At 44.6% G+C, this 18,680-nt stretch overlaps 1 protein-coding gene across 1 annotated transcript in view; it reads left to right on the top strand.

Moving 5' to 3' along the window:
• The window catches only part of LOC140453945 (dynein axonemal heavy chain 8-like), a 1,117,430-nt gene that overhangs the window by 993,385 nt on the left and 105,365 nt on the right, over positions 1–18,680 (top strand). The window contains exons 79-81 of the mRNA XM_072548819.1: positions 6,471–6,661; positions 11,181–11,302; positions 14,071–14,189. Of these exons, the coding sequence (XP_072404920.1) occupies positions 6,471–6,661; positions 11,181–11,302; positions 14,071–14,189 (432 nt within the window). The remainder of the gene's footprint in view (positions 1–6,470; positions 6,662–11,180; positions 11,303–14,070; positions 14,190–18,680) is intronic.

Raw genomic sequence — 18,680 nt, forward strand, 5'->3', positions numbered from 1 at the left:
AATTTGGATTTCAGCATCTGCGGTGTTTTTGTCTCTACACATGGCCTAAACCACTTAACCGAACAAACAATTCTTAAGTACCTATCTAAATTGGTAATGTTAAAAATCACACAACATCATGTTACAGTCCAACAGGTTTATTTGGAAGCACTGTTGGACTATAACCTGGCCATAAATTCAGAGAGACGTACAGCACAGAAACAGACCCTTCGGTCCAACTCGTCCATGCTGACCAGATCACCTAACCTAATTTAGCCCCATTTGCCAGCACTTGACCCATAATCCCTCTAAATCCGTCTAATTCATATGCCTGTCCAGGTGCCTTCCGAATGCTGTAATTGTACCAGCCTCTACTACCTCATCTGGCAACTCATGCCCTCTGTGTGAAAATGTTGCCCCTTCACTCCCTTTTATATCTTTCACTTCTCACCCTAAACCTATGGCCTCTAGTTCTGGACTCACCCACCCCAGGGAAAAAAACCTTTGTCTATTTATCCTCTCCATGCCCCTCATGATTTTATAAACCTCTACAAGGTCACCCCTCAGCCTCTGACACTCCAGGGTAAACAGCCTCAGCCTATTCAGCCTCACCCGATAGCTCAAACTCTCCAACCCTGGCAACATCCTTGTAAATCTTTTCTGAACCCTTTCAAAGTTTCACAACATCCTTCCATTAGGAAGGAGACCAGAATTGCACGCAATATTCCAAAAGTGGCCAAACCAGTACCCTGTACAGTTGCAACATGACCTCCCAACTCCTATACTCAATGATTTAACCAATAAAGGAAAGCATACCAAATGCCTTCTTCATGATCCTATCTACCTGTGGTTCTACTTTCAAGGAACTATGAACCTGTATTCTGAGGTCTGTGTGTTCAGCAACACTCCCCAGGACCTTACTATTAAGTATATTGGTCCTGTTCTGATTTGTTTTTCCAAAGGTCAGCACCTTGTGTTTATCTAAAAAAAACTGTGGTGTTGTGTGATTTTTAATTTTGTCCATACCAGTCCAACACCAGTACCTCCACGTCCTGTCTCCATGGGTCTGTTTCAAGTACCTTACAGGTAAAACAAACAAACTATCGAAACCACAGAAAGAGGCAATGAATTGAGAACTGCGTCCTGGTTTGTTTGTTATCTTGTGAATGTTGTTCCCAATGATGATGATGATGATGATCCTGTTGAAAATATCTCTTGCTTGTGGACTGCAGTGTCATGGTTACCCTGGGGAGAGATCAAGGTTGCTTCAGTTGTTATCGTTGTTTAATAGCTGAACAGTTTTGACACAATACAATGTTTATGCCTCTGATGCATATGCCCTAACCCTTCCCTCTTTTTTTCCAAAACACAAAAAAGGTAATTTGAATCCCAGGTGGAATGTTACATTGGGTTTTAGAGGCCTGGTAGTTTCCAACCTTGGTTTCTAGTGGAAGGATTTAGGACTGTTTAAATGACCTAACCATGACGTGGTTAGGGAAAAAAAATCTGAGACAAGTTGATCAGGAAGACCAATGTTACAAACACATGTGAAGATGCAGCAGGGAGACAGCAGTGAGAGAGCAAAGGGTGAGTCTGAGAGGGAGCAGGGAGACAGCGGTGTGAGTGCAAAGTGTGAACCTAAAAGAGAGCTGGGAGACAGCAGTGAGATGACAAATACAGTGAGCCAGAGAGTGCAAAGGGTGAGTCTGAGAGGGAGCAGGTAGACAGCAGTGAGAGTGCAAAGGATGAGACTGAGAGGGAGCAGGGAGACAGCAGTGTGAGTGCAAAGGATGAGATTGAGAGGGAGCAGGAAGACAGCAGTGAGTGCAAAGGGTGAGTCTGAGAGGGAGCAGGGGAACATCAGTGTAAGTGCAAAGAGTGAGCCTGTGAAGAAACAGTTAGACAGCAGTGTGAATGCAAAGGATGAGACTGAGAGGAGCAGGGAGACAGCAGTGAGTGCAAAGGGTTAGTCTCAGAGGGAGCAGGTAGACAGCAGAGTGAGTGCAAAGGGTGAGTGTGTGAGGGAGCATGAAGACAGCAGTGAGAGTGCAAAGGGTGAGTCTGAGAGGGAGCAGGGAGACAGCAGTGCGAGTGCAAAGGGTGAGCCTGAAAGGGAACAGGTAGACACCAGCATGAGTACAAAGGCTGAGCCTGAAGTGAGCAGGAAGACAGCAATGCGTGTGCGAAGGGTGAGCTTGAGTGGGAGCAGGGAGACAGCAGTGTGAGTGCAAAGGGTGAGCCTGAGAGGGAGCAGGTAGACACCAGCATGAGTACAAAGGCTGAGCCTGAAGTGAGCAGGAAGACAGCAATGTGTGTGCGAAGGGTGAGCTTGAGTGGGAGCAGGGAGACAGCAGTGCGAGTGGAAAGGTTAGGCCTGAGAGAGAGCAGGAAGAGAGCAATGCGTGTGCAAAGGGTGAGGCTGACACGAACTAGTGAGACAGCAGTGCGAGTGCAAAGGGTGAGTGTGAGAGGGAGCAGGAAGGCAGCAGTGTGAATGCAAAGGGTGAGTGTAAGAGGGAGCAGGGAGACAGCAGTGTGAGTGCTAAGCGTGATTCTGAGAGGGAGCAGGGAGACAGCAGTGTGAGTGCAAACGCTGAGCCTGGGAGCGAGCAAGGAGACAGCAGTGTGAGTGCAAAGGGAGAGCCTGAGAGGGAGCAGGGAGACAGCAGTGTGAGTGCAAACAGTGAGTCTAAGAGGGAGCAGAGAAACAGCAGTGTCAGTGCAAAGGATGAACTGACAGGGAGCAGAGAGTAGGCAGTGAGTACAAAGGGTGAGTCTGCGAGGGAGCAGGTAGACAGCAGTGGGAGTGCAATGGATGAGATTGAGAGGGAGCAGGGAGACAGCAGTGAGTGCAAACGGTGAGCGTGTGAGGGAGCATGAAGACAGCCATGAGAGTGCAAAGGGTGAGCCTGAGAGGGAGCAGGGAGACAGCATTATGAGTGCAAAGGGTGTGTCTGAGAGGGAGAATGGAGACAGCAGTGCGAGGGCAAAGAGTGAGTCTGAGAGGGAGCAGGGAGACAGCAGTGTGAGTGCAAAGGCTGAGCCTGAAGTGAGCAGGAAGACAACAATGTGTGTGCAAAGGGTGTGCTTGAGTGGGAGCAGGGAGACAGCAGTGCGAGTGGAAAGGTTAGGCCTGAGCAGGAGCAGGAAGAGAGCAATGCGTGTGCAAAGGGTGAGGCTGAAAGGAAATGGGGAGACAGCAGTGTGAGTGCAATGGGTGAGTGTGAGAGGGAGCAGGAAGGCAGCAGTGTGAGTGCTAAGCCTGAGTGTGAGAGGGAACAGGGAGACAGCAGTGCGAGGGTAAAGAGTGAGTCTGAGAGCGAGCTGGGAGACAGCAGTGTGAGTGAAAAGAGTGAGCCTGAGAGGGAGCAGGAAGACAGCAGTGTGAATGCAAACGGTGAGCCTGAGAGGGAGCAGGGAGACACCAGCGTGAGTACAAAGGCTGAGCCTGAAGTGAGCAGGAAGACAGCAATGCGTGTGCGAAGGGTGAGCTTGAGTGGGAGCAGGGAGACAGCAGTGCGAGTGGAAAGGTTAGGCCTGAGAGGGAGCAGGAAGAGAGCAATGCGTGTGCAAAGGGTGAGGCTGACACGAACTAGTGAGACAGCAGTGTGAGTGCAAAGGGTGAGTGTGAGAGGGAGCTGGAAGGCAGCAGTGTGAGTGCAAACGGTGAGTCTGAGAGGGAGCAGGGAGACAGCAGTGTGAGTGCAAAGGGTGAGCCTGAGAGGGAGCAGGGAGATTGCAGTACGAATGCAAAGGTTGAGTCTGAGTGAGATCAGGGAGATAGCAGTGTGAGTGCAAAGGGTGAGTCAGAGAGGGAGCTGGGAGACAGCAATGTGTGTGGAAAGGTTGAGCCTGAGAGGGAGCAGGGAGACAGCAGTGTGATTGCAACATTTGAGTGTGAGTGGGATCAGGGAGACAGCAGTGTGAGTGCAAAGGGTGAGTCTGAGAGGGTGCAGGGATACAGCTGTGTGAGTGGAAAGGTGGAGTGTAAGTGGGATCAGGGAGACAGCAGTGCGAGTGCAAAGGATGAGTCTGAGAGGGAGTAGGGAGAGACAGCGGTGTGAGTGCAAAGGGTGAGCCTGAGAGGGAGCTGGGAGACAGCAGTATGAGTGCAAAGGGCAAGTCAGAGAGTGTGAATGGAGACAGCATGAAGTGTGTGAAAGGCCTATCTGATAAGGAATCTCTACACCAGAGTTTCATTTTTGAGCGTGAAAGAAAAGTGCAAGTTCGCAGTAAGGCCTTTACTACTAACTCTGAGAGTATACAGGAATTCATTGCCAAACGTTTAAAAACCAGATTGAGATGCAACAGCAACTCAGCAGTGAATGTTAGAGGTGCATGTGACAGCAAATAGGGAATCAGCAGCAAGAATTCAGGTGGTCTTCTTCAGTAACTGCTGGATATTATTTAATTGGAGAAAGACTGCAGAATGTTGCAGCATGAGGCCTTTGGGAGTCATCATCCATGAATGACAAGTAACTAGGATTATCCTTCCTGAAGAAGGGCACATGCCCAAAACGTCGATTCTCCTGTTCCTTTGATGCTGCCTCACCTGCTGCGCTTTTCCTGCATGACATTTTTAAGCTCTGATCTTTAGCATCTGCAGTCCTCACTTTCTCCTAAGTAACTAGTATTCCAAGTTCAGCAAGGAAGGGGAATGCAAATGGAATTTTGACATTTCCATCAAAGACGATGAAGTACAAAAATAGAGAAGTTTTGCTCAAACTATACAAAGCCACAGCCGGAAGACTGTGGAGAGGTTTGGGCTCTTTATCTAAGGAAAGAGAAACTGACATTGGCAGCAGTCCATTGAAGGTTCACTCGGCTGATCCCAGGTATTGCCGAGCTGTGTTATGAGGTGGTTGGGTCTGTACCCGTTGGAGTTTAGAAGAATGAGAACATTATTGAAACATATAAGATCCTTCTGGGACTTGGCAGATGCAGAATGTTTGTATCCCCTTGTTCTCTAGGACTGGAGAGCATAAAGTGAGAAGGGGTGACTGAAGTCAAAGCTGAAGAGGAATTTCTTTCTTCAGAGGCTATTGAATCTGTGGAATTCTTGCCACAGCGGGCTTTTGAGGCTGCGTTGTTCAGTATATTCAAGGCCGAGATGGACAGATTTTTAATCAGTAATGGAACCAAGGCTTATACGGAAAAGGCAGGAGAGTGGAAATGAATATTATCAGACTAGCTATGATTTCATTGAATGGTGGAGCAACTCTCTGGGCTAAATGGCTTACTTCACATCCTATGATGTATGGGTGTGATCTCATAGCAGGTCTGAAAGAGAGCAAGGAGACACTAGTGACAGCTTAAATAGTTAGACTGTAAAAGGGCAGGACCATAGTGGAATAAGTTTAAAGAGTGTGTCTGAGAAGGAGCAGTGAATCAGCAGTGAGTGTTTAGGGAGTGAGTCTTCAGTACTGAAGAAGTCATACTGGACCCAAAGCATTAACACAGTTTCTCTCCACCAATGTTGCCAGACCTGCTGAGGTTCTCCAGTATTTTCTTATTCCATCTTATTAATCTTCCATGTCCTGTTTAATGTTTATCCCTTGATAAACATCACTAATCCAAATTCTCCAGAGATTAAGCTCAGCACTACTGTGGAATGTTGTGTGCAAATTTATTGGCAAGTTTCTACACTATTAAAACTGAACAAATTTTGCTCAAAAGCATTTTGAGACATCCACAAATCATGAATGGTGCAATGAAAATGCAAACTTCTCTTTTTAGCACCTTAAATCCCACTATGAGGGAGTGCAATAATTGCAGGCTAATGCCTGGGATGGCAGGACTGACAGTACGAAGAGAAACTGGATTGGTAGGACTATATTCCCTGGAGTTTAGAAGAACGAAGGGGGAAGGCATCTTATTGAAGTTTCTAGCAGGTCTAATCAAGGTAAACAGAGGCAAGATGTTCCAATGACCGAGATCTCCAGGATCTAAGCAAATGGCGTAGGCCTTTTAGGACTGAGGCGAGGAGAAATTTCTTCACCCAGAGAGTGGTGAACACGTGGAGTTCTCTGACACCGAGGGTGGCTGAGACCAAAGCAATGAATATTTTCAAGAAGAGGTTACTTTTGCTTCATGTGGCTAAAGGGATCAAAGGGTATATGTCAAAACCAGAACAGGTTGGAGTTGGATCGATCAGCTATGATTATATTGAACAATGGACCAGGTTTAATGGGCCAAATGGCCTACTCATGCTCCTATTTTCAATGATTCTAATGCTACAAATCAGTTAAAACCAAATGGTGGAAACAGTATCGTTCAGTCAGTCATACTTGAGATGTGGAACATATCTTTTGTCATAAGAGTACTATACTCAGTCCAGTCAGTATTAAATCATCAAAGTGGGAGATTTCAACTTCAAGTTTAGCTTCTTATTTGTGAGCTTGTTGTCAATAAGTACATCTATTATATTTTAAGCAAAAACAATCTTAAATTCTGTTCAATGTGCGAGAGATTCTGCTTTTTCTTTCCTCTAGATCTAAGAAGTCACCTGTTGCTGCAAAGCGAATCCGAAGCATTATTGACTACTTGACCTATGAAGTTTTTAAATATTCAGTGCGAGGTCTTTACGAAACTCACAAGTTCCTTTTCACTTTATTGCTGCCTCTGAAAATTAACCTAGAGCGAGGATTCATCAAGTATAATGAGTTTCAGACCCTTATAAAAGGTACAACACTTCCTTTGGGATCTCACATAAAAATAAAAAAATTAAATATCACACATCTCATATTAAAATCTGAATGTTTGGCATTCATAGATTATGAAACTGAAAGAGTGTTTTTAAATAGCTTAAATGTTTCTGATGGACTATTCTGTTGCCAGAAGACTGGCAAAGCAGAGCTGCTTGGCAACTGCCATGATATTATATTAGCCTTGCTGCAACAATAGTCAGCATCCCGTCATAATTGTGAGTGAGAAAAAAATTAATAATTTAAATAATGACCCACTAACTTCTATATTGCTCGGTAAATCTTCTCTCCTTATTTGCCTCTGATAATGTGGAACGGGGAAAACATTTTTCAGAATAGATTTGCCATTTGATAAGGTTGACCTGACTTCAGCCTCAATTCTATTTTCCAATCCCCACCCACCAACCCTCATCCTCTTTCTCTATCACAAATAAGAAGTGCCTCAATCCCCTCTCACTGTGTCCTTGATGCAGAAGTGCCATGGTTAGGTCGAAGTGCAGATCAGGCAACCACTGAGTGTTCTGTTGGACCTAGCTGTCCAAGATAGCCAACACACTTTACACAGATAGAGCGATGTGCTTTTATGCTGCAGATAGCACAGCAGACAGGCGATGAATATTTCACTCACATACCTTTCACCTGATCTAGTGATGCTCCCAGCATTCCTGTCCAATGTTTCACTGCCTGTCTTTCTAGAAGACCATATTATTTGTGGCATGCGCAGAGACTTGCTGGTAGAGCCAGACTTTACAGGGCTCAGAGTAACGGACCTCAGGTACTCCTCCCTCCACCACCTAGGGGTCACATGTCAGTGCTGGATTAGTGGTGCTGGAAGAGCACAGCAGTTCAGGCAGCATCCAACGAGCAGCGAAATTGATGTTTCGGGCAAAAGCCCTTCATCAGGAATCATCGTCGATTTCGCTGCTCGTTGGATGCTGCCTGAACTGCTGTGCTCTTCCAGCACCACTAAAACAGTATTTGCTTTCCAGCATCTGCAGTCATTGTTTTTACCTTTTTGTCACATGTCAGTGATGTGCTCTCCTGCTTTGGTCCCTCAATATAATCTTGCTCGAGTAACTAGGTGAGCACATTATTAATACACCCTCTGAGGGTTCCTAAGAAGGGTCATGCGGCATGTCTCAATGACTATCGCCCAGTGGCCCTAACTTCAGTGGTCATGAAGTGCTTTGAAAGGCTGATTATGGCATTAATCAACTCCAGCCTCCCCACTACTCTTAACCCACTCCACTTTGCCTATCGGACCAATAGATCCACATCAGATGCCATATCACTTGCCCTTCATTCCTCCCTAGAACATCTTGGCACCAAGAACAGCTTAAGAATCCTACTCATTGACTACAGTTCAGCCTTCAACGCTATTATCCCCTCGAGACTGATTACTAAGCTTAGTGCTCTCGTACTAAGCCCCACTCTCTGCAACTGGATCCTCAGTTTCCTGACCCACAGGCCACAATCAGTGAAGATTGGGGACAATATTTCATCCTCACTAACACTCAACACTGAAGCCCCCCAGGAGTGTGTACTTAGTCTCCTACTGTAGTCACTGTATACCCAGGACCTGCATGTCCTTCATGGAGTGGGAGGGGGATTGAAGTGTTCAGCCATGGGGCAGTGGGGTTGGTTGGTGCGGGTGTCCCAGAGATGTTCTCTGAAGCGTACTGCAAGTAGACATCCTGTCTCCCCAGTGTAGAGCAGAGTACTTCGGGAGCAACGGATAAAGTAAATCACATGTGTGGAAGTGCAGGTGAAACTCTGATGGATGTGGAAAGCTCCTTTGGTGCCTTGGATGGGGTTGAGGGGGGAGGTGTGGGCGCAGATTTTGCTATTCCTGCAGTGGCAGGGGAAGGTTCTGGGAGCAGAGGGTGGGTTGGTGGGGGGTGTGGACCTGACAAGAGAGTCGCAGAGGGAATGGTCTCGATGGAAAGCGGAGAGGGAAGGGGATGGAAATATATCTCTGGTGTTGGGGTCCATTTGTAGATGGCGATGATGCGACGTATATGGAGCCAACTACAGACACTACCAGCAGAGATACATTGGGGAGACAGGACACCTACTTGTAGAGCACTTCAAAGAACATCTCCGGGACACCACACCAACCAACCCCACCGCCCAGTGGCCGAATACTTCAACTCCACCTCCCACTCCACCAAGGACATGCCTCCTCCATCGCCATACCCTCACCACTCGAATCCTGGAGGAAGAACACCTCATTTTCTGCCTCAGGACTCTTCAACCCCATGGCATCAATGTGGATTTCACCAGTTTCCTCACTTCCCCTCCCCCACATTATTCAACCTTCCTCAGCACTGTCCCTATGAACTGTCCTACCTGTCCATCTTCCTTCCCACCTATCTGTTCCACCCTCCTCTGACCTATCACTTTCAACCCCACCTCCATCTACTATTGTAGTCTCAGCTACCTTCTCCCCAGCCCCACCTCCCTCCCATTTATCTTTCACCCCTTCCGCATACAAGCCGCATTCCTGATGAAGGACTCTTGCCTGCAATGTTGATTCTCCAGCTCCAGTAGTAAAGTTAAACTGAGATTTGGCTTATGAGTCTTTTGCATGGAGAAGATGGTGGTACTCCTATTACAGAGAAGAGGAAATGATTTATCCATTTCCTGCATTATGTCTGCTCAAGTGCTAACTTGCTGAGTGACTATGTCCAAGTCTGTTAGGCGAAGACATTTCACTTGTGACCAGGGAAGAAGATTGTCATTCCAACTCAGACAGCTCCGATCAGATTGGGCAGCATTAAAGCTTTGCACCATCTTCTGATGGCTTTCACACATCACCCAAGCAGTGAGCATGTGAGCTGAAGAATAGGGGCAGTGTCAGCCACAGACAGCTCTCTTCCTCGTTGGTTTGTAATGGGTGAAGTCAGTTATAGCTCCAGAAACTTCAGCCTGGAAACATTAGCAGAGAAAGTATGGCCACTGGACAGTCACTTGGATTTCTGTTAACTGAAGTTAAATTATGTTTGCTTATGATAAGACTAGAAAAAAATCATTGATTGCATGGGATAGCTCACTGCAAGTTACAACAGAAGTGCCACTTTGTGACTCTAAAAATGTAAAAATACTAGCCAATGTTTCCAAAGATGCATTCCAGAGGAAGGAAGACTCCAGGGGAGGTCTGCATCAGTGCAAAAGACAAAGCTGATGTACGTACATGCATCTTCAGCCAGAAAAGTTAAAAGATGATCCATCTCAGCCTTCTCCTGTGATGCCTAACATCACAGGATTAGTCTTCAGTAAAACCAATTCACTCCATGAAATATCAAGAAGCAGCTGAAGCCACTGGATACCACAACTGATGTGGCTACACCCTAATTCGAAACAATCTCTCTTTATCACAACTCCTGACAGCCATAAACTCAGATATGTGACTTCCAGTTTATCATTTTAACAGTTCACTTCCGTCATGTGACTTCCAGTAAATGTCTTTTTTTAAAGTGTGCCACAATCGCCTTTCAGTGATTTTTAAAAAAAAACATTATTTTGAAATGAACTATTTTGCATAATCCTTCAAACACATTACCTCAAACATATGAATAATGCCTTTCTCACAAAGGACTGTTTAAAATTACAGACAATGAGAAAGGAGACAGTAAAATCACAGATAGGCCTCATAGGAAGATTATAGACAATTTCTTAAGTGGTAAATTTAAATATCAGCAGGTAAAATGACACCATGAGGTTTGTATATACAACATGGAACCCCGACTAATTTTGATCAGTGACATCTTAGCTGAAACCAGCTGTGTCAATATGGAGGGTCAATGAGTGAAAAATATATCTGCTCTATTTTAACTGCCCCTCTGCTTTATACCACACCATAGTCCTGCTTCCTGTTTACCACATGGACAGTGAGAGAGTCCGAGAGAAGTCCATTACAGAAAAAGACCCTTCAGCCCATTGCTTATTCGCCAGTCAAAAACAACCACCTCACTATTCTAATCTCATTTTCCAGCTCTTGGCCCACAGCTTTGTAGGCCTCAACATCACAAATGCACAGCTGAACATTTCTAAAATGTTGTGAAGGTTTTTACCTCTACCACCCTGCATCAGTGAATTCCAGATTCCCACAAACACTGGGTGAAAAGGGTTTTCCTCACATCTCCCCTGAACCTTCTGCCCCTTAACTTAAATCTATGCCCTCTGGGGTCATTGATCCCTCCAAAGAGGAAATGTTGCTTCCTGTCTACCCGATCTATGTCCCTCATAATTTTATATATCTCTATCAAGTCCCTTCTCAATCCTCTATTTTCTAAGGAAAACAATATTAGTCTGTCCAATTTCTCTTCATGATTACAACTTTCCGCCACAGGTAACATCCTGATAAATCTCGTCTGCATCCTCTCTAGTAATATCACACCCCTCCTATAATGTGATAAGGAAATGTTAAAGGAAAAAAATATCTGACCCCTCTGTCTTACGTGATAATGTATTGAAGCTATTTTCCAAATTGTTCAGGTGGTGCAGCCCTTGACCTGAAAGCCAGTCCACAGAAACCTTTCCGCTGGATCCTTGATATGACTTGGTTGAATTTGGTGGAGCTGAGCAAACTCTCTCAGTTTGCAGAGATACTGACTCAGGTATTGTAGCTATTTCCTACTCATGAATATAAAGTACAAACAGACTTGAAGAACAAGCAGAAAATACTGTACTCTAAAGCAGGCAACTGGTCACATTGGATCCTTGTTTTGCAACATGAAAATGCCATTATGAAAGTAGCTGCAATTACTTACATTATCACAAGGCAGTATTTACTAATCATTTGAAAATATTTTTCATGCTTTTATCATAATTTTTTAAGTGAGAGGGAAACGCTGATCTGGCGAGCAGCATTATTAGAGAGCAGAGTCATAGTCATAGAGTTATAGAGATGTACAGCATGGAAACAGACCCTTCAGTCCAACCCGTCCATGCCAACCAGACATCCCAAGCCAATCCAGTCCCTTCTGCTAGCACCCGGTCCATATCCCTCCAAACCCTTCCTATTCATATACCCATCCAAATGTCTCTAAAATGTTGCAATTCTACCAGCCTCCACCACTTCCTTGGGCAGCTCATTCCATACACGAACGACCCTCTGTGTGAAAATATATCTTTCCCCTCTCACCCTAAACCTATACCCTCTAGTTTTGGACTCCCCGATCCCAGGGAAAAGACTTTGCCTATTTACCCTATCCATGCCTCTCATCATTTTGTAAACTTCTATAAGGTCACCCCTCAGCCTTTAATGCTCCAGGAAAACAATCCCAACCTGTTCAGCCTCTCCCTATATCTCAAATCCTCCAACCCTGGCAACATCCTTATAAATCTTTTCTGAACCCTTTCAAGTTTCACAATATCTTTCCGATAAGAAGGAGACCAGAATTGCACACAATATTCCAACAGTGGCCGAACCAATGTCCTGTACAGCCGCAACATGACCTCCCGACTCCTGAACTCAATATTCTGACCAATAAAGGAAAGCATACCAAACGCCTTCTTCACTATCCTATCTACCTGCAACAGGGATAAGAACAAGAACCAAAGATGAGATTTTGAAAGTAATTGCAGGCCTCCATTTTGTCGATTAATGGTTCCTTTAAATTTGTCAGCAATCAGCTATTAATAATCACAACCTGCTGTGATAGCTCGAGGTGAAAACATTGGATTTATTTTGCCCAGAGCAGTAGCCAACTAGTCATCTCATAGAAACCCTGATTCATTTTGAGGATTCTGTCTCACTTGCATAAAGCCAGGAACCCAGCATCTTCTGTCACCTCAGCACCTCTGGGCTACTGCACCACCAAGCAATCTGCTTACACTCATGCTTAGAGGAATGTAAGGTCTTGGCAGGAAAGGCAGCGTGGGGAAAGGCCAATCGACACTGGGGAAGGGATTGAAGTAACATTGACTGAAACTGTGTTTATGTGGCTGCAAGGACCATTCTGCCCCACAAGAATGAGAAATATTCCTTTCAGGTTCTCTTTAGCCAAACCATCAGTTCACATTTTCCACAGTGTGCCTGACATTTTTCCACCCCACTCAGTCCAGAAGTGCCACTTGGAGTTCTAAGAATGTCATAGAATTCCAAACTCCACTTTAAACGACTGTTCAACCTGACGCGGGGATTCAGAAATCGGCCTCAGAGAATATTGTCTGAGAGAGAGGGCAGGTTACTGCTCACCATTTAATGGATGTTACCGTCTTCTGTTCTTCCAGGCAGCAGGTCTGAAAATACAGTCCAGTTTCAACATTCCAGGTGCTTTAAAATTAGTTTTATCTTTAATTTGTAAAAGGTTTATTATTTTATATTAATTCACTGGATGTGGGCATCACTGGCTGAGCCAGGATTTATTGCCCCACCCTAGTTGTCCTTGAGAAAGTGGTGAGCTTCCTTCTTGAACCATTGCAGTACCTTTTCTATAGGTAGACCAACACTCCCTCGAGGGAGGAAATTCCAGGATTTTGACTGAATGACACCGAAGGGACTGCAATATATTTCCAAGCCAGGTTTGCAAGTGGATCAGAGGGGAACTTGCAGTATCAGTGATCTCACGTATCCACTCCCTTTATCCTTTGGGTTGGTAGTGGTCATGGGTTTGCAAGGTATCATCTAAGGATGCTGAGTGAATTTTGTGTAAGGCTTGTAGACACATAAACACTGACTGAGCGCCATTGGTGAAGGGAGTGAATGTTTGTCAAAGTGGTGCCAATCAAGCAGCCTGTATTGTTCTGAATGGTTGGAGTGCTGTTGGGACTGAATTCATCCAGGCAAGTGGGGAAATCTCCATCCCACTCCTGACTTGCGCCTTGTAGATAGTGGACAGATTTGTAGAGTCAAGAGATGAGTTCCTTGACATAGGTCTACCAGAATGATACCTGAACTGCAAGAGTTATGATATGAGGAAAGATTGTATAAATTAGGCCTGTATTATCTAGAATTTAAAAGATCAAGGAGTGATCTGATTGAAGTATTCAAGATACTAACAGAAAATGACAGGTGGATAAACAGACTATTTCTACTGGTTGGAGATTCTAGAACTCGGGAAATAATCTAAAAAATAGGGCCAGACCATTCAGGAGACATGTTAGGAAGCTCTTCTACACACAAATGGTAACAGATATTTGGCACTCTCTTTCGCAAATGGAAACAGATTCTTGATCAATTGTTAATTTTAAGTTGTTATGCAAAGATATTAGGAATTGGACCAAAGCCAAAGATCGGCCATGATCTCATTGAATGGCAACATGCTCGAGGGGCTGAATGGCCTACTCCTGTTCCTATGTTTTTATGCAGGATTTCTAGCCTCTGATGGGCACTTGAATCCATAGTACTTATATGGCTCTTAATGTTGGTATATATTTACAGATATCAAAGAATGAAAAGGTTTGGAAAGTCTGGTTTGACGCTGAAGCTCCAGAAGAGGAGATTATTCCTAATGGATATAGTGACTCTTTAGATGCATTCTGCAAGCTGCTGCTTATCAGGTGAGATACAGCCATGACATGTTTATGACAGCTCCATATTTAACACCACCACATCTGTCTGTAAGTATATGGCTCCACTGGCAGAGCCGTGTGAATTCTCAGTGTCAGTTTGCAATCTGTTTGCTATCTCATGAACGTGCATTTATTGGAAAGCAAATCCTGGGATGATATTTCCACTAGGAGCTCTGGCTCAGAGGCAGAGGAGGTATAAACAGGTGTATGAATTATGGAGCAGTCATAATGGGTGGCACGGTGGCTCAGTGCACCAGGGTCCCAGGTTCAATTCCAACATCGGGCAACTGTCTGTGTGTAGTTTGCACATTGTCCCCATGTCTGCGTGGGTTTACTCCAGGTGCTCTAGTTTCCTCCCACAGTCCAAAGATGTACAGGTCAGGTGAATTGGCCATGCTAAATTGCCCATAGTGTTAGGTGCATTAGTCAGAGGGAAGTGTGTCTGGGTGGGTTACTCTTTGGAGGGTTGGTGTGGACCTTTTGGGGCAAAGGGCCTGTTTCCACACTGTAGGGAATCTAGAAGATAATGAGTACAGTGTCAGAATGAGGAATTTACTTATCTGAACACAGATTGGGATGGTAATGTTGCAGGGAGCAGAGGGGGAATGGTTTATAGAGTGTGTTCTCAAAATATTGTTTAGATTCTTCTGCTCCTGGCTTAGCAAGGATGAAGGAATCACCGGCTCTGCTTCTGAAGAATGAGGTTAGTGAAGTGAATCAAGTGTCAATCGGGAGAACGTAGGAGAAAGTGAGGACTGCAGATGCTGGAAACCAGAGTTGAAAAGTCTGGTGCTGGAAAAGCGCAGCAGGTCAGTCAGCATCTGAGGAGCAGGAGAATCGAAGTTTTGGGCATAAGCCCTTCTTCAGGAATGAGGCTGGTGTGCCAAGTGGGCTAAGATAAAAGGTGGGGGTGAGGGGGGGGCGGGGGGGGGGGAATTTGGGGGCGGGGTGCTGGGAATACGATAGGTAGAAGGAGGTGAGGGTGAGGGTGATAGGCCAGAGAGGGGGTGGGGCAGAGAGGTCGGGAAGAAGATTGCAGGTCAAGAGTGCGGTGCTGAATCCGGGGGTTGGGACTGAGATAAGGTGGGGGGAGGGGAACTGAGGAAGCTGGACAAATCTACATTCATCCCGTGTGGTTGGAGGGTTCCTAGGCGGAAGATGAGGCGCTCTTCCTCCAGGCGTCGTGTGGCCAGGATCTGGCGATGGAGGGGGCCAAGGACCTGCATGTCCTTGGCAGAGTGGGCGGGGGAGTTAAAGTGTTCAGCCATGGGGCGGTTGGGTTGGTTGGTACGGGTGTCCCAGAGGTGTTCTCTGAAACATTCCGCAAGTAGGCGGCCTGTCTCTCCAATGTAAAGGAGACCACATCGGGTGCAGTGGATACAGTAAATGATATGTGTGGAGGTGCAGGTGAATTTGCGATGGATATGGAAGGATCCACTGGGGCCTTGGAGGGAGGTGAGGGGGGAGCTGTGGGCGTAAGTTTTGCACTTCTTGCAGGTGCAGGGGAAGGTGCCGGGAATGGAGGTTGGGTTGGTGGGGGGTGTGGACCTGATGAGGGAGTCCTGGAGGGAGTGGTCTCACCAGAATGCTGATAGGGGTGGGGAGAGAAATATATCCCTGGTGGTGGGGTCTGTTTGGAGGTGGCGGAAATGACGGAGGATGATACGATATATCCGGAGGTTGGTGGAGTGGAAGGTGAGGATCAGTGGGATTCTCTCCTGGTGGAGAACTTAGCCAAAAATGATCATAGCATCAGAAGGTTGAGCTTGGCTTTGAGAAAAGACAAGGAGAATTGAATCAAGAGCTAGAAGGAAAAACTGTGATGGCATGGTGGGCTGCAGTTAAAGAGGAAATAGTTCAGTTACAAGTCTCCTGGATTTCCATGACGGACAGGATAAGGCAAAAGAAAAATCCAGAACTTTGTAGCTTATGAATTAATTTGAAGCTGAAAAGAGACAGAAAGGACAGATGAACAAAGCAATTGAGAAATAAAATGTTCATACAGGAGATGAGCAAAGACATCTGCAAATTAGAAATCTAGTAGTTAACATAAAAAGAAATTGAAATGTCTTCTATGAGCATATCAACAGTGAAAGGGTCGTCAATGGTGAATGGCTGATTAGGGACCAACCAAGGATTTAGACATGGAGGCAAAAGGAATGGCTGAGGTACCAAGTGAGTATTTTGTATCTGTCTTTATAAGGAAGAAGTTGCTGCCCCCATCGTGATAAAAGAATAAATCTGTAGGAACTAGTTGGGCTAAAAATCAATAAACTAGAGTTAGAAGACAGGTTGACTGTACTTAAGATAGACATTGCACCAGGATCAGATAAGATTGATCCTAAGTGCTGAATGATTTAAAGAGGAATTGTGGCGACTCTAGTCATAAGTTTCCAATCCTCCTCAGGTATAGGAGTATGCCAAAGGCCTGGAAATTGTAAATGTTATAATTTTGTTCAAAGAAAGATAAAGAATAAACCCAGTCACTGTAGGCCAGTCAGTTTAATCTCAGTGATGGGAAAGCATGCAAAATAGTAATTTAAGACAAGATGAATAGCCACTTGGTAAATAGGAATTTATTTAGGAAATCCAGTACAAATTCTTTAAGGGAAAATTAGGTTTCACTAGCTTTTTATGTGTTTTTTTAATGACGCAGCAGAGACCATCACTGAGGTCAAGGCTTATATAGACTTAAAGAAAGAGCATAATAAGACGATAAGAAATAGGTACGTTTGGCCACGTGAGACCACTTCACCATTTAAAAGAATCATGGCTAATCTATATGTGTCACATACACTTTCTTGCAATTTCCCATAACCCTTCATTCTCATGCTGATCAAGAATCTCTCCATCTCAGCCTTAAATATATAAATATCCTCACAGCTCTCTGTGGCAAAGAATTCCAAATACTCTCAAGCCTCTGAGAGAAGAAATTCCTCCTCTTCAGTCTTATATTGGTGTTTCTTAAACTGAGACTTTGGCATCTGATCCTAGAATCTCCCATGAGGGGTAACATCTTCTCAGCACTTTCCCTGTCAAGTCACCCCTCTCCCCTTAAGAAGCCGATATATTTCAATGGGATCATCTCTCATCTTTTAAATCCTAATGAGCCTGTTTAACCTTTGCTCATAAGACATTCCCTCCTTACCAGGGATCATCCTAATGAATCTTCTCTGAACTGATTCCAATAAAATAATTATCTTTCCTTAAACAAGAGAACCAAAACTGCTCACAGTACTCCAGATAGCAGCACCTTGTACAGGTGCATTGAGACTTCCCGACTCTTAAACTCCAACCTTCTTGAAATAAGGCCCAACATTTCAATAGCCTTCCTGACTACCTGCTGAACCTGTGTGCTAGCTTTCTGTCCTTTTGCACAAGTATCTCCAAGTCCCTTTGTGCTTTCTGCTGTTTTTCTCCATTCAAAGAACACTCTTTTGTTCCGTTGTCCACCTTTCCAAAATGAACTTCACATTTCCCCAAACTATACTCCACTTGTGAACTTTTTGCCCACTTACTTGACCTATCAATATCTCTCTGTAAACTATTTGTACATTTCTCACAACTTACCTTTCCACATATTTCTAAGTCAGCTACAAATTTGAATACTATGTGTTGACTTCCATCTTCCAAATCATTGATATGTATTGTACATAGTTACAGCCTTAGCACTAATCACTCTGAAACATGATTAGTTACAATTGCCAACCTGAAAAAGAACCCATTATTCCCATTCACTGTTTCCTGCCTATTAGCTAATTTTCTATTTATGCCAATATACTACCTCCAACACCATATGCTATTATAACTTAACCTTTTGTGATATACATTGTCAAAGGCAAAATATAACACATCGACCTTGTTCCCTTCGATCCACTCTGATTGATACTTCCAGGAAAAACTGGAAGAAATTAGTAAGCTATGATTTCCCTTTCATTTCTTCAAAATGAAAGTTGGTAAAGTACCAAATAGACTTGTCAGCTCTATTAAAGGATGGCAGTAAAAATCAAACACTTTAAGACCAAAGGAAATAGGAACAGGTGTAGAACATTCATCCCTTCAAGCCTGTTCTGCCATTAAACAGGACAAAACTGATGTTCACTTTACTACCTTTTCCCTTTAACCATTGATTCCCATCCTGATCAAGAATCTTTCTCAACCTTAAGTGTACCCACGGGCTCTGCCTCCACAGCTCTCTATAGCAAGGAGTTCCAAACTCACAATCCTCTGAGAAAAGAACTTTCTCTTCATCTCAGCCTTAAATTAGTCACCATTTATTCTGAAATTATGCCCTATGGTCCTAGACTCTCCCATAAGGGGAGACATCTTTCTAACATTTACCCTGTCAAGCCCCTTAACAATCCTATGTTTTTATAAGATCAACTCTCATTTTTCAAAACTCCAATAAGTAGAGTCCCAACCTGTTTAGTCTTTGCTCATAAGACATTCCCTCTATGCCAGGGATTCTGCTGGTGAACC

The sequence above is a fragment of the Chiloscyllium punctatum genome, chromosome 3 (genome assembly GCF_047496795.1).
Source record: "Chiloscyllium punctatum isolate Juve2018m chromosome 3, sChiPun1.3, whole genome shotgun sequence".
NCBI lineage: Eukaryota > Metazoa > Chordata > Chondrichthyes > Orectolobiformes > Hemiscylliidae > Chiloscyllium > Chiloscyllium punctatum.